This window comes from Scyliorhinus torazame, chromosome 6, assembly GCF_047496885.1.
Source record: "Scyliorhinus torazame isolate Kashiwa2021f chromosome 6, sScyTor2.1, whole genome shotgun sequence".
Classification (NCBI taxonomy): domain Eukaryota; kingdom Metazoa; phylum Chordata; class Chondrichthyes; order Carcharhiniformes; family Scyliorhinidae; genus Scyliorhinus; species Scyliorhinus torazame.
Genome location: NC_092712.1, coordinates 288,109,301 through 288,124,387, shown reverse-complemented (window position 1 = coordinate 288,124,387; position 15,087 = coordinate 288,109,301). Strand labels below are relative to the sequence as shown.

General features: G+C 47.8%; 2 protein-coding genes across 2 annotated transcripts in view; both read right to left on the bottom strand.

The window, feature by feature from the left end:
• Window positions 1-10,153, bottom strand: part of LOC140425657 (cartilage matrix protein-like) — a 52,393-nt gene extending 42,240 nt beyond the window's left edge. Inside the window, exons 1-3 of the mRNA XM_072510155.1 lie at window positions 9,832-10,153; window positions 9,494-9,693; window positions 8,506-8,695 (exon numbers count right to left, since the gene is read on the bottom strand). Of these exons, the coding sequence (XP_072366256.1) occupies window positions 8,506-8,695; window positions 9,494-9,693; window positions 9,832-10,153 (712 nt within the window). The remainder of the gene's footprint in view (window positions 1-8,505; window positions 8,696-9,493; window positions 9,694-9,831) is intronic.
• The window catches only part of LOC140425875 (collagen alpha-4(VI) chain-like), a 285,411-nt gene that overhangs the window by 260,199 nt on the left and 10,125 nt on the right, over window positions 1-15,087 (bottom strand). The gene's annotated exons all lie outside the window — the stretch shown is intronic.

Sequence of the window (15,087 nt, the reverse complement as noted above, 5' to 3'; positions counted from 1 at the left end):
GGCAGATGAGGGGGTGTGTCTAAGGGTGAGGGGGTGCATTGAAAAGTACTTGGAACTCAATGATAATGGGGAGGTCCAGGTGGGAGTGGTCTGGGAGGCGTTGAAGGCGGTGGTTAGAGGGGAGCTGATATCAATAAGGGCACATAAAGGGAAGCAGGAGAGTAAGGAACGGGAGCGGTTGCTGCAAGAACTTTTGAGGGTGGACAGACAATATGCGGAAGCACCGGAGGAGGGACTGTACAGGGAAAGGCAAAGGCTACATGTAGAATTTGACTTGCTGACTACAGGCACTGCAGAGGCACAATAGAGGAAGGCACAGGGTATACAGTACGAATATGGGGAGAAGGCGAGCAGGTTGCTGGCACACCAATTGAGGAAAAGGGGAGCAGCGAGGGAAATAGGGGGAGTGAGGGATGAGGAAGGAGAGATGGAGCGGGGAGCGGAGAGAGTGAATGGAGTGTTCAAGACATTTTATAAAAAATTATATGAAGCTCAACCCCCGGATGGGAGGGAGAGAATGATGGGCTTCTTGGATCGGCTGGAATTTCCCAAGGTAGAAGAGCAGGAAAGGGTGGGACTGGGAGCACAGATCGAGGTAGAAGAAGTGGTGAAAGGAATTAGGAGCATGCAGGCGGGAAAGGCCCCGGGAATGGATGGATTCCCAGTCGAATTCTATAGAAAATATGTGGACTTGCTCGCCCCGGTACTGACGAGGACCTTTAATGAGGCAAAGGAAAGGGGACAACTGCCCCCGACTATGTCTGAAGCAACGATATCGCTTCTCTTAAAGAAGGAAAAGGACCCGCTACAATGCGGGTCCTATAGACCTATTTCCCTCCTAAATGTAGATGCCAAGGTCCTGGCCAAGGTAATGGCAATGAGAATAGAGGAATGTGTCCCGGGGGTGGTCCACGAGGACCAAACTGGGTTTGTGAAGGGGAGACAGCTGAACACGAATATACGGAGGTTGTTAGGGGTAGTGATGATGGCCCCACCAGAGGGAGAAACGGAGATAGTAGTGGCGATGGATGCCGAGAAAGCATTTGATAGAGTGGAGTGGGATTATTTGTGGGAGGTGTTGAGGAGATTTGGTTTTGGAGAGGGGTATGTTAGATGGGTGCAGCTGTTGTATAGGGCCCCAGTGGCGAGTGTGGTCACGAATGGACGGGGATCTGCATATTTTCGGCTCCATAGAGGGACAAGGCAGGGATGCCCTCTGTCCCCATTATTGTTTGCGCTGGCGATTGAGCCCCTGGCGATAGCGTTGAGGGGTTCCAAGAAGTGGAGGGGAGTACTTAGGGGAGGAGAAGAGCACCGGGTATCTTTGTATGCGGACGATTTGCTACTATACGTGGCGGACCCGGCGGAGGGGATGCCAGAAATAATGCGGATACTTGGGGAGTTTGGGGATTTTTCAGGGTATAAATTGAACATGGGGAAAAGTGAGTTGTTTGTGGTGCATCCAGGGGAGCAGAGTAGAGAAATAGAGGACCTACCGTTGAGGAAGGTAACAAGGGACTTTCGTTACCTGGGGATCCAGATAGCTAAGAATTGGGGCACATTGCATAGGTTAAATTTAACGCGGTTGGTGGAACAGATGGAGGAGGATTTCAAGAGATGGGATATGGTATCCCTGTCAATGGCAGGGAGGGTGCAGGCGGTTAAGATGGTGGTCCTCCCGAGATTCCTCTTTGTGTTTCAGTGCCTCCCGGTGGTGATCACGAAGGCTTTTTTTAAAAGGATCGAAAAGAGCATCATGGGTTTTGTGTGGGCCGGGAAGACCCCGAGAGTGAGGAAGGGATTCTTACAGCGTAGCAGGGATAGGGGGGGGCTGGCACTACCGAGCCTAAGTGAGTATTATTGGGCCGCTAATATTTCAATGGTGAGTAAGTGGATGGGAGAGGAGGAGGGAGCGGCGTGGAAGAGATTAGAGAGGGCGTCCTGTAGGGGGACTAGCCTACAGGCTATGGTGACAGCCCCATTGCCGTTCTCACCGAGGAACTACACCACAAGCCCGGTGGTGGTGGCCACACTGAAGATTTGGGGACAGTGGAGATGGCATAGGGGAAAGACTGGAGCCTTGGGGGGGGTCCCCGATAAGAAACAACCATAGGTTTGCCCCGGGGGGAATGGATGGGGGATATGGAATGTGGCAAAGAGCAGGAATAACGCAACTGAAAGATCTGTTTGTGGATGGGAAGTTCGCGAGTCTGGGAGCGCTGACCGAGAAATATGGGTTGCCCCAAGGGAATGCATTCAGGTATATGCAACTGAGGGCTTTTGCGAGGCAACAGGTGAGGGAATTCCCGCAGCTCCCGACACAAGAGGTGCAGGACAGAGTGATCTCAAAGACATGGGTGGGGGATGGTATGGTGTCAGATATATATAGGGAAATGAGGGACGAAGGGGAGACTATGGTAGATGAACTAAAAGGGAAATGGGAAGAAGAGCTGGGGGAGGAGATCGAGGAGGGGCTGTGGGCAGATGCCCTAAGCAGGGTAAACTCGTCGTCCTCGTGTGCCAGGCTAAGCCTGATTCAGTTTAAGGTATTACACAGGGCACATATGACTGGAGCACGGCTCAGTAAATTTTTTGGGGTGGAGGATAGGTGTGCGAGGTGCTCGAGAAGCCCAGCGAATCATACCCATATGTTTTGGTCATGCCCGGCACTACAGGGGTTTTGGATGGGGGTGACAAAGGTGCTTTCAAAAGTAGTAGGAGTCCGGGTCGAACCAAGCTGGGGGTTAGCTATATTTGGGGTTGTACAAGAGCCGGGAGTGCAGGAGGCGAGAGAGGCCGATGTTTTGGCCTTTGCGTCCCTAGTAGCCCAGCGCAGGATATTGCTAATGTGGAAAAAAGCCAAGCCCCCGGGGGTGGAGACCTGGATAAATGACATGGCGGGGTTTATAAAGCTAGAGCGGATTAAGTTCGTCCTAAGGGGGTCGGCTCAAGGGTTCACCAGGCGGTGGCAACCGTTCGTCGAATACCTCGCAGAAAGATAGACGGAATGGGAAAAAGAAGGCAGCAGCAGCAGCCCAGGATCGGGGGGAGGGGGGGGGAGGAGGAACCAGAAGGACTCTCAGGGTTGTTAATATATACTGTATAGTATGTATAGGTCGTTGCTACAGATAATTATATATTGGACTGTTAAATTATATTTTTGGAGAGTGTTACTTGTGACAAGGCAGTTGCCAATTAGGGCTAGTTTTCATTTTTGTTATTTATTATTTATTCATTTTTTGTTTATAAAATAGGTCATTGTTATTTGTGTTGTTATAATATTGTGTAAAGGATGCACAATGTACTGTGTTGGTTGACCAAAAATTTTCAATAAAATATTTAATTAAAAAAAAATATCATTTAATTAATAACGAATATAAATATCAATGAGTTTGTTCACTCTTCTACAGCTATAACTGATGATTAAGTAAATAAGAAGTATAAATAATGTTTAACTGCACTTGCCAACTAAGCTATCTCTCTAACACTCTGCTATCTAGTCACTCCTGATATGAAGAAATGAAATGAGGCTCATTACGTGGAACGTGAGAGGTTTGAATGGGCCGGTCAAAAGGGCTCGCGTTTTCACGCATCTAAAGGTGCTGAAGGCAGACGTGGCAATGCTTCAGGAGACACATCTAAAGATTATAGACCAGACGAGATTGAGAAAGGGTTGGGTTGGTCAGGTGTTTCACTCTGGGTTGGACTAAAAGACCAGAGGGGTAGCAATATTGATCAGTAAGCGAGTAGTGTTTGAGGCTGGAGGAATTGTGGCAGATAAGGGGGGTAGGTACATAATGGTGAGTGGAAGGTTGGAGGGTGTACGAGTGGTGCATGCAAATATATATGCTCCGAACTGGGCCGATGTGGTATTTATGAGGTGGGTGTTAGGCATGATCCCGGACTTGGAGTCTCACAACCTGATCATGGGGTGGGACTTTACCACGGTCATTGATCCGGAATTGGACCGGTCAAAATCCAGGACAGGGAGGAGGCCGGCCGCGGCAAAGGAATTAAAGGGTTTTATGGAACAGATGGGGGGTGTAGACCCATGGAGGTTCAAACGGCTCAGGGCGAAGGAGTTTTCATTTTTTTCTCATGTCCATGAAGTTTACTCCTGTCTTGATTTCTTTGTTCTGAGCAGGGCGGTAATTCCGAAGGTGGCGGGGACGGAATATTCAGCAATTGCAGTGTTGGACCATGCCCCGCATTGGGTGGATTTGCGGTTGAGTGAGGAGAGAGGGCAGCGCCCTTTGTGGAGACTAGATGTGGGGTTGTTAGCGGATGAAGCGGTCTGCAGGCAGGTCAATAAGTCCATCCAGAATTACCTGGAAACAAACGACACGGGAGAGGTATCAGCAGCGACGGTTTGGGAAGCTCTGAAGGCAGTTGTTAGCGGGGAACTAATTTTGATTCGGTCCCATAGAGAAAAGGAGGAACGGGCGGAGAGGGAGAGATTAGTGGAGGAGATAATCCGAGTGGATAGGACATATGCGGAGGCCCCGGACGCTGGGCTCCTGAGGGAGCGCCAGAAGCTACAGGCGGAGTTTGAGTTGTTGACCACGGGAAAGCGGTGGAGCAGTTGAGGAAGGGGGTGGTTTACGAGTATGGGGAAAAGGCGAGCAGGATGCTGGTGCACCAGCTTAGGAAGAGAGAGGTGGCCAGGGAGATTAGAAGAGTAATGAATACGGAGGGTAACACGGTCTTGGACCCAGGGTGGTGAACGAAGTTCCTAAAGAATTTTATAGCAAATTATATGAGTCGGGAGCCCCGGCTGGAATGGAAGGGATGAGGCAATTTCTAGATCAGTTGAGGTTTCTGAGGGTGGAGGAGGATCTGGTTGAGGGGCTGGGGCTCCGATAGAGGCAGAGGAAATTGTTAAAGGGCTGGAGGGCATGCAGTCGGGCAAGGCTCCGGGGCTGGACGGTTACCTGGTGGAATTTTATAAGAAGTTCTCAGAGATATTGTGCCCCCTGCTGGTGAGGACTTTTAACGAGGCTCGAGAGAAGGGAATCCTCCCCCTAACAATGTCGCAGGCCTCGATTTCCCTTATTCTTAAACGAGAGAAGGATCCGGAGCAATGTGGGTCATATAGGCCGATTTCGCTTTTGAATGTAGATGCCAAGCTGTTGGCTAAGATTCTGGCCACTGGGATAGAAGACCAAACTAGAATTGTTAAGGGTAGGCAACTCAATGCTAACGTCCGGAGGGTTTTAAATGTAATTATGATGCCCTCAGAAGGAGAGGAAGATGTGGTGGTAGCGATGGACGTGGAGAAGGCGTTCGATCGGGTGGAGTGGGAGTATTTGTGGGAGACGCCGGGAAGGTTTTGGTTTGGTGAGGGCTTTATTGGCTGGGTGCGATTGCTCTACCAGGCGCCTGTAGCAAGCGTGTGCACAAACCGGCTGATGTTGGGGTATTTTAAATTACACCGAGGGACGAGACAGGGGTGCCCCCTCTCCCCATTGCTGTTTGCTCTGGCTACAGAGCCGTTGGCCATGGTGCTGAGAGTGTCAAGGAATTGGCAGGGGCTGGTTCGGGAAGAGGTGGAACACCGGGTCTCGCTCTACGCGAACGATCTGCTCCTGTACATTTCGGACCCGGTGGAGGGGATGGGGGAGCTTATGCAGATCTTGGGGGAATTTGGCAGGTTTGCGGGGTATAAATTGAACATGGGAAAGAGTGAATTGTTCGTCATCCAGGCAAGAGGGCAAGAGATGAGACTGACAGAGCTGCCGCTTAGCTTGGTAGAGAGGAGCTTTTGCTACCTAGGAATACAGGTGGCTCGGAAATGGGAGGCATTTCATAAGCTTAACCTAATCCGGCTGGTAGAGCAAATGGAAGGGTACTTTAAGAGATGGGACATGTTCCCGCTATCATTGGCGGGAAGGGTACAGACCGTGAAAATGACAGTCCTCCCCAGATTTCTATTTGTTTTTCAGTGCCTCCCCATCTTCATCCCTGAGGCCTTTTTCAAGCGGGTGAACAAAATCATTTTGGGCTTTGTGTGGGCGAATCAAACCCCGCGAGTGAAGAAAATGTTGTTGGAGCGCAGTCGGGGGGGAAGGTGGGTTGGCGCTGCCGAACCTCTGCAACTATTATTGGGCGGCTAATATAGCAATGATTAGGAAGTAGGTAAGGAGGGAGGGGTCGGCATGGGAGCGGATGGAGGCGGCGTCATGCAAAGGCACCAGTCTGGGAGCATTGGTAACGGCACCTTTGCCGTTCTGGCCGGCCCGCTTCTCCACCAGTCCGGTGGTAGTGGCGGCACTGAAAATCTGGGGGCAGTGGAGGAGATACAAGGGGATGGAGGGCGCGTCGATCTGGACCCCGATTTGCAATAACCACAGGTTTGCACCGGGCAGGATGGATGGCGGGTTCCGGAGCTGGCAGAGAGCAGGAATTAGAAGGATGGGAGATCTATTCATAGACGGCCGTTTTCCCAGTCTGAAGGCGGTGGAGGACAAGTTCAAGCTGCCGCCGGGGAATGGTTTCAGATATTTGCAAGTGCGGGACTTTCTGAGGAAACGGGTGTTGGCTTTCCCGCGGCTGCCGCCATGGGGGTACAGGATAGATAGTCTCTGGTATCTGGGTGGGGGAGGGGAATGTGTCAGATGTCTATCAGGAGTTGTTGGAGACGGAGGAAACCCCGGTGGAGGAACTGAAGGGGCAAGTGGGAGGAGGAGTTAGGTGGAGAGTTAGAGGCGGGTCTGTGGGCGGACACCCTAAGCAGGGTTAATTCCTCCTCATCATGTGCCAGGCTCAGTCTAATACAATTTAAAGTGGTACACCGGGCACACATGACGGCGGCGAGGATGAGCAAGTTTTTTGGGGTAGAAGATAGATGTGCGAGGTGCGCGGGAAGCCCAGCAAACCATGTCCACATGTTTTGGGCATGCCCGAAGCTTATAGGGTTCTGGCAGGGGTTTGCGAAGGCAATGTCCACGGTGCTAAACACGCGGGTGGTGCCGAGTCCGGAGGTAGTGATCTTTGGAGTGTCAGAAGATCTGGGAGTTCAGGGGGTGAAAGAGGCCGATGTCCTGGCCTTTGCCTCCCTAGTAGCTCGGAGACGGATCCTTTTAATGTGGAGGGACTCAAAATCCCCGAGTGTGGAGACTTGGGTCAGTGACATGGCTGGGTTTCTCAGGGTGGAGAAAATAAAGTTTGCCTTGAGAGGGTCAATGCTGGGGTTCTCTCAGAGGTGGCAGCCGTTCCTCGACTTTCTCGGGGAAAATTATAATGTCGGCAGAAGCAACGTTCCGCGGGGGTAGGTGCTATATGGTTGAGGGGTGTACAGGCGGGGTCAGGTGGGGAAATGTTTATTTTACCATGTTTATGTTATTGTTATTGTTTTTGTTCTAAAATTTTGCAAATACGTTAATAAAAATATTTTGAAAAAAAGAACTTCTGAGTTCAGTTTATGTACATGGATCATGTGCTGCCATCTAGTGGTTGTCTAGCACTATGTTACAGTTGTTAACCCTTTACATACCAGCAGATATACCGATCACTACATCCCTCTTTTTTTTTTAAACCTATTTTCTGAGTTTCAAAGAAAATTGTATAATTCTAAAACAATAAATCATGAGATGTATATCTGTACACACAAAACTGGAGTAATAACTATACACAACAATTGATGTATTACAAGTTCAGTCTGTTTGGCGTTCGTCGTTATCTTGTAGATCATCTTAGCTGACGAGGTGGTGATAGTGATGTTTTCACTGTCTTGTGCATGTCATCTGAATTTCTGGTATGCAGTAAACTGTCACGAAAAACTGACTCTGTGAAGTTTAAATCTGGAAACATTTTGTGGTGTAATCAAATTTTTTTGCAAAGCACGTCTTTTTCATCGAAGAATCGTGCCTTCCGCTGATTTTACTATGTAGGAGCGTGGAGCTGCTTTCCTAATGCTTGTTGCTGGAGCAGACCATCCTCCATCTTACTAGGTAATCCGTTGTGAGTGGTTCCAATTGAGATGCGTGTCTGTTGTAGTATGAATGTTGATGTAAACGTTGTTCTTCTATCTTCTTCAGCACTGGCAAGTGGTCTGGATTCAGCAGTGGAATTGATGGCAAGGTGGTCCTGCGATCCCGATTAAATACCATATGAGCCGGCGAGAGTCCTGAAGTTAGTGGTGTAGCTCTATAAGATAACAACGCGAGATGGATATCCGACGTCGAATCAATAGCTTTACTGATCAACTGTTTGATGATGTGAACACCCTTCTCTACCTTGCCATTGGACTGAGAGTAGTGAGGACTGGATGTCACATGTGTGAAGTTATATTTCTGTGAAAATTCTGTCCATTGAAAACTGTCAAAGCATGGACCACTGTTCGACATGACAGTGTCCGGAGTATTCCACGCCTTGAGAATGTTTCCTTACATGCTTTAATTACTGATTTTCAAGTCAAATCCGGAAGTTTCATTACTTCTGGGTAATTTGAGTAATAGTCTATGATTAAGATGTAGCCTTGACCAGTCGAATGAAATAGGTCAATACCTACTTTGGCCAAAGGAGAGGTAATTAATTCATGTTGTTGCAGGGTCTCCTTGCATTGCGCAGGTTGGTGTTTTTGACACATTTCGCAAATAATGATCATGTCATTAATGTCCTTATTAAATCCCGGCCAGTAGACTGCCTGTTGTGCTCGTCGTTTACATTTTTCTATCCCAAGGTGTCCCTCATGGATCTGTTCAAGTATGTTGGAACGAAGACATTGTGGAATAACAATTCGGTCAAATCTCAAAAGTAGACCATCTACGATTGTCAAATCAGATTGAATACTTCGGGACAGAGGACATCACCCCTTCGACCAGCCATTTTTCTGATGGTGCATGACCCTTTGAAGTGTAGCGTCCATCATTGTTTCTGACTTGATCAAATTCAACTTTTTGTCTGATGCAGGAAGGTTCACTGCACAGAGTTGAGCCTGAGCTTCGAAAACATGTAAAATTCAAATGGTTGATTGTCAGCTGTGATGGATCATGATAAAGTGTCTGCAATAATTAAATCTTTCCCAGGTGTGTATATTAAATTGAAATCGTACCGTCGTAATTTCATCATTATCCTTTGAAGTCTTGGCATCATATCGTTGAGATCCTTGTCAATAATATGGACCAACGGCCTGTGATCCGTCTCAACTGTGAAGGTTGGAAGCCCAGAGACATAATCATGGAATTTGAGTATTCCTGTCAATAGACCTAGGCATTCCTTCTCAATTTGGGCGTATCTGCATTCCGTCGCTGTCATTGATCTTGAAGCATATGCTACAGAAACCCAATACGAATTTTCATCTTTTTACACCAGGTTAAAGTCCAACAGGTTTGTTTCGATGTCACTAGCTTTCGGTGTCACATCGAAACAAACCTGTTGGACTTTAACCTGGTGTTGTAAGACTTCGTACTGTGCTCACCCCAGTCCAACGCCGGCATCGCCACATCATTTCATCTTTTTGTAAGAGAACTGCGCCTATCCCATCCTGACTTACATCAGTGGTTATCTTAGTTGCTCTATTCGGATCAAAGAAAGCGAGTATGGGTGCTGTCATGAGCTGAGTTTTCAAATCTTGCCACTCTTTCTGATGGTTGTCCCTCCATTCAAAAGGTGTTGACTTTCTAATGAGGTTTCTCAATGCTGTTGTTCTTGCTGACAAGTTGGAGATAAACTTGCCAAGAAAATTGATGAAGCCTAAAAATTTGAGAACAGCTTTCTTGTCTTCTGGTATCTTCATGTTCTGAATTGCTGCAATCTTTTCATCACCAGGCTTTACACCATGCTGAGAAATGATATCTCCGAGAAATCTCAATGATTACTGTCCAAACGTACATTTCGATTGATTGAGTTTGAGTCCATACTTGTTGATGCATTTGAATACTTGTTTTAGATGCTCAATGTGTTCTTCTCTGGTTGTAGACCAAATAATGATGTTGTCTACGTACACCTTCACACCTTCAATTCCTTCTGTCATTTGCTCCATGATCCTGTGGAATATCTCAGGTACAGATATGATACCGAACGGCATACAATTGAAACAAAATCTTCCAAAAGGCGTGTTAAATGTGCATAGTTGTCTGCTCGAGTCGTTGAGTTGCATTTGCCAAAATCCCTGTGACTTGTCTAACTTCGTAAAGATACGTGCATTCGCCATCTCACTTGTGATCTCCTAGCGCTTTGGTATGGGATAGAGTTCCCTTCTTATGTTCTTATTGAGATCTTTAGAATCAATGCAGATGCGAAGATCACCAGACAGGTTTTTTACACAAACAAATGTGCTGACCCAGTCAGTCGGTTTTGTAACTCGTGATATAATGCCTTGGGTTTGAAGTAGGTCTAGTTCTTGTTTTAGCCTCTCTCGTAAAGGAGCAGGAATTCTCCTAAGCGGATTAATAACTGGCTTGGTATCCTTCCTGAGTAAAATTTTATACTGGAACGGTAGTGTGCCCTTGCCTCTGAATACATCAGGGTACTGATTTAAGATGCATTGGATATCATCATCCAAGTCTGGTGTATATTCAGTTGCTGTATATATACGTTGTATATAGACTTTCAAATGGCATGATCCGATTGAAGAGATCAGGTTGCCATTATAATCCTTCAGTCTACAGGCTGCTGGAAGTATCTCAGGTTCCTATTGAATCTTGCTGAGATCCAGTCTTGAAAGGAGATTTGCTGAAATGCCTGTGTCAAGCTTAAACAAAATTGGATAGATGTTAACTTGAACGACTGAGTTCCATTCATTATTGTTGTTGACTGAATTAATCTGCTGAGGATTGCTTGTTGCTTCTTTTGTTTCCTCACACTTTTCTATACGACTAACGAAAAATGTATCTTCCAGTGAGCAATTGTCTGATGAAAAGTTTTCTTCGGTTTCATTTTCTGTTGAGTTTACACAATCTGCTTGTATTTTTGTTGTGCAGGTTTAAATGGGTGAAAAGATTTACACTGCGAAGCAAAATGATTAGGCTTGCCACACTGAGAGCATTGTTTTCCATATGTTGGACATTTCCTCTTTAAATGGGCGGTCCACATCTATAACACGTCATGACGTCGACGTCGTGACGCATGACACACTTTCATGCATGCACAGACCGGTTTTCATCCGTCTCGCATTTTCTGACGAAGTGCGCGTGTGTAGGGTTCGAGTGCGCGCGCGCAAGATGGCTGCCATCCGAAACGTGCTTCTTCATCGATTGCGACACCAATTTTACACACTCAACCTCGTGGTAGATTTTCGCGCCTTTTTCACGGATATAATATTCATTATATTGATTCTTGCTCTGTTGATGTGCTAGGCATTTTTCAATCGCTAATTCTAATATTAGGTCTTGTTGTCTTAAAAGTCTTTCTCTCAGATGCTCATCATTTATTCCAAATACATTCTGATCATGAATTAACAAGTCATGCAGTGCTGCAAAGTTGCAAGATTGAGCTAGAAGTTTTAAATATGTCACAAAGCTAATAAATGATTCCCCTGTTTTCTGCAATCCTTTGTTGAAAATAAATCGTTCAAATGTCTCATTCATTTGTGTTTTTCAGTGGTCATCAAATATGCTCAAAGTCACTTCAAATTTAGCTTTGTCCTGACCAGCAGAATATTGAAAGGAATTATAAATTTTGATTGCATGCTGTTCTGCCATCGATATTAGCAATACAATTTTTCTAGCACCAGTTGCGGGAGTTAAGTCAGTAGCTTCTAAATATATTTGAAATTGTTGTTTGAACAGTTTCCAATTAGATTTCAAATTACCAGTAGTCTTGAGGTGACGTGGAGCTTGTGCACGGTCCATCGAGGCAGTTTTCTTCGAAGGATCTGTTTGCTGAGACGCTTCTCCAGCTCAATAGCTGCTGCTAATTTCTTCTTTTTCTGATCTTTCAAAATCTATCTAGCTAGTTTTTTCGAACCCCACTCCTGGTACTATTTTATATTACATGACTGTAATGCGTTGTTGCTCTTTTGCTTACTTGGAGAATGGTCTGATGGTTGTAGTTCAATGAAACTATCAGTCTTTAAATTAAGCAAATAACATTGAATGAATAACGAATATAAATTAGTTTGTTCACTCTTCTACAACTATAACTGATGATTAAGTAAATAAAAAGAAGTATAAATATTGTTTAACTGCACGTGCCAACTAAGTTATCTCTCTAACACGCTGCTATCTGGTCACTCATGATAGGAAGAGGCGGGAAGAATCTCTGAGTTCAGTTCATATATATGTATCTGGTGCTGCCATCTAGTGGTTATCTAGCACTGTGTTACAGTTGTTAACCCTTTACATACCAGCAAATATACAGATCACTACAGTTTCATCTATCCTTTTCCCCGTCAATCCTGGTCCCCTAAGCCCTCCACTGGAGGCTGAGTCTGATCCCGGCAGGATGCTGAACTTACACTAACGTCCAGCTCTGTGATACTCCACTTATTTGGGACTCAGTGTAGTCCCAGAAATAGCCACTGGTTCTGGTGGTGCTGCAGGATAAGAGCACTCACTGCTGACAATTTGATTGCATGGCAGCTCCCGGAGGCAGGATATCCTCTTGAATGGGGGCAGAAGTTCAGGCTGAGCCAATTAAAGGCCCAATTGTAGTTAAATGGCTGACGGGTGCGCTGGCAATTTGAAGCAGACTTGCCTCTGACTATTACATTGGTGTACGGAAGGACCATACTCGTAGACGTTCTGCCACCCATATTTTCTCTCCCTTCCCCACCCCCCCAATTTTCTTCCTGTAACTCGCCAATCCCCTCTCTCTCTCTCTCTCTCTCGTCTGCCTCTCCGAATTACACTCCCCAAATCTCTTCCCAATTTTTTCCTTTTCTTTCAGTTCTCCTCACCTTCCAGCATTGTCATTCTCTTTTCCTTCACATTTTCCTCTCCATCTTTCAATTCCCAATCCCTGTGCTGGTCCCTGCCCACTTCCTTAGTTCTCAAGTTCCTTTGGTGTCATCACCTGGGTATGAGGGAAACAACCTCACGCAAAGGGAAACTTCTGGAGAGAGAGAAGCATCTGTTTGCTCACAACTATTCAGTTAGTTCACCCTGCCTACTTCAAGCCCAGCTGCCTGGTGGAATTGTTAAAAGTAGGAATAAATGTGCATGGGGAAAAAAGAGGATAAACTGTCAAGTTCATTGGAACTGACAAATCAACCACCAAAACCGTTAGACGCATCTGTTGGAGGAGCCTGTTAAGTTATTAAGGTTTTCAAAATTCTTCCTTTCAATGTGGCTGCTTGGCTGAAGTATGCCAGGCTTCTGGCATTAAAAGGAACTCAAGAATTATCACCATCTTGAGGAGACAACACAGTTGTTCCTCATCTTCTACGTCTGCCCTGAAGGTTAACTTGATATCCAACCAACCCTTACTGGAAAACTGAACAGCAAAGCATTCATAATATTCCCAACCCATTGCCAGTGGGCCAAGCTTCCAATTCAAGCACTGGCTCCAACCATGGAATCAATGGAGTTCTGGTGGCGCCCTCGAGGAAGCAGGTCGCAGGTCGGATCGCTCCCGCCCGTGATGGGCAAACGGACCTGTTGAACGGACTTTTCCGGGACCTGGCGACCTGGTTAGGTTGTAGGGATGATAGGGAAGGGGCTTCCCCCCCCCCCCACCCCCCCCCCCCTCCCCCACCCCCCACCCAGGGTATGAGCAGCTGGACCAGAAGTGGTCGAGTGGAGCGGCAGGGCTCGAAGCGGGAGCAGCGGAGACCCCAGGCCAGGCGGCAAAACATGGCGGACGGCAGGGACCAGGGAGCGGAGGCTCACTGGCCAAGGAAGCAGCAGATGGAGTTTAATAAGAACTGCTTCGCCGAATTGAAGAGGGACACGTTGGATCCGATGAGGGCGGTAATGGACCGAATGGTCAAGGCGCAGACGGTCCAGGAGAAGGCGCTCAGGGAGGGCGAGATGAAGCTCTCCAGCCAGGCGGACATGGTGGCAGAGCTGGAGAACGAGGTGGAAGAGCTGAACGCCTGCCAGAGGAGGATGCAGGAGCAGCTTGAAGAGCTGGGGAACAGAGCCAGGGAGCAGAATTTGAGGATCATTGGCCTCCCTGAGGGCTGCGAGGGGTCGGATGTGGGTGCATACGTGAAAGGTATGCTTGAGGCGCATATGGGCCGGAGGCCTTCCTCTGATCCCTGGAGTTGGATGAGGCGCATGGAGCCCCCGCAAGGAAGCCCAGGACGGGCGACCGACCGAGGGCCTTGGTGGTCCACTTTCACCTGCTTGCTGACAGGGAACCTGTGCTGCGGTGTGTCAAGGCGGAGAGGAGCAGCAGATGGGAGAATTGTGAGGTGCGCATCTACCAGGACTTGGGAACGGAGCTGGCCAAGAGGCGTGCAGGATTCATCAAGGTAAAGGCAGCCCTCTACAAAAAGGAGGTGAGGTTTGGAATACTGTATCCTGCGAAGCTTTGGGTTACGTTTGAGGAACTCCACTACTACTTTGAGACACCAGAACAGGTTTGGACTTTTATTAAAGAAAATAAGCTGGACTTGAACTAACGGGCACTTAGATTTCTCAGTGCTGTACAGTGACGGCGGTCTGTTAACCTAACTTGCTCTGACTAGGTGTGGACATTTATTAAAAGAAGAAGCTGGACTTGAACTAAAGGACTCTGGACTCTCGGAGCTTTTGTGTGGCGGCGGTTCGTTAAATTATCCTGTACTGTAATGTTCTATCCAAGACTGTTTTCAGCCGGGCCAGAGAGCAGGGGCTGGAGGGCGCATCGTGTAGGGTGTTCTTGGGGGCTAGCAGCGAGGGCGGGGGGGTAGAAAGGGGAGCCCTGCGCTTGGTACCTTTTGGCGGGAGAACGGTGCCTCGGCGAGGGGGATGGGCTAGGGGCTGGTTGGGGGACTTGAAAGGGCAGGGTGAGATATAATCAGGTAATTGTTGCGTGGGGGAGGGCCCGAGCGCTCGGGTGGTAGACAGAGAGGTGCCAAGGGCAGGGGTCAGCGTAGCTAACGTAGGTCAGGGGGCCGCAGGGAGAGTAGGAGGAGGGGCGGGCTCGGGCCACGCGCAGGGGTGGCCTGGCAGGTTGGGCCTCGGGGGGGGGTAGGGGAGGTTGGGAGAGGGCAGCCGGGAA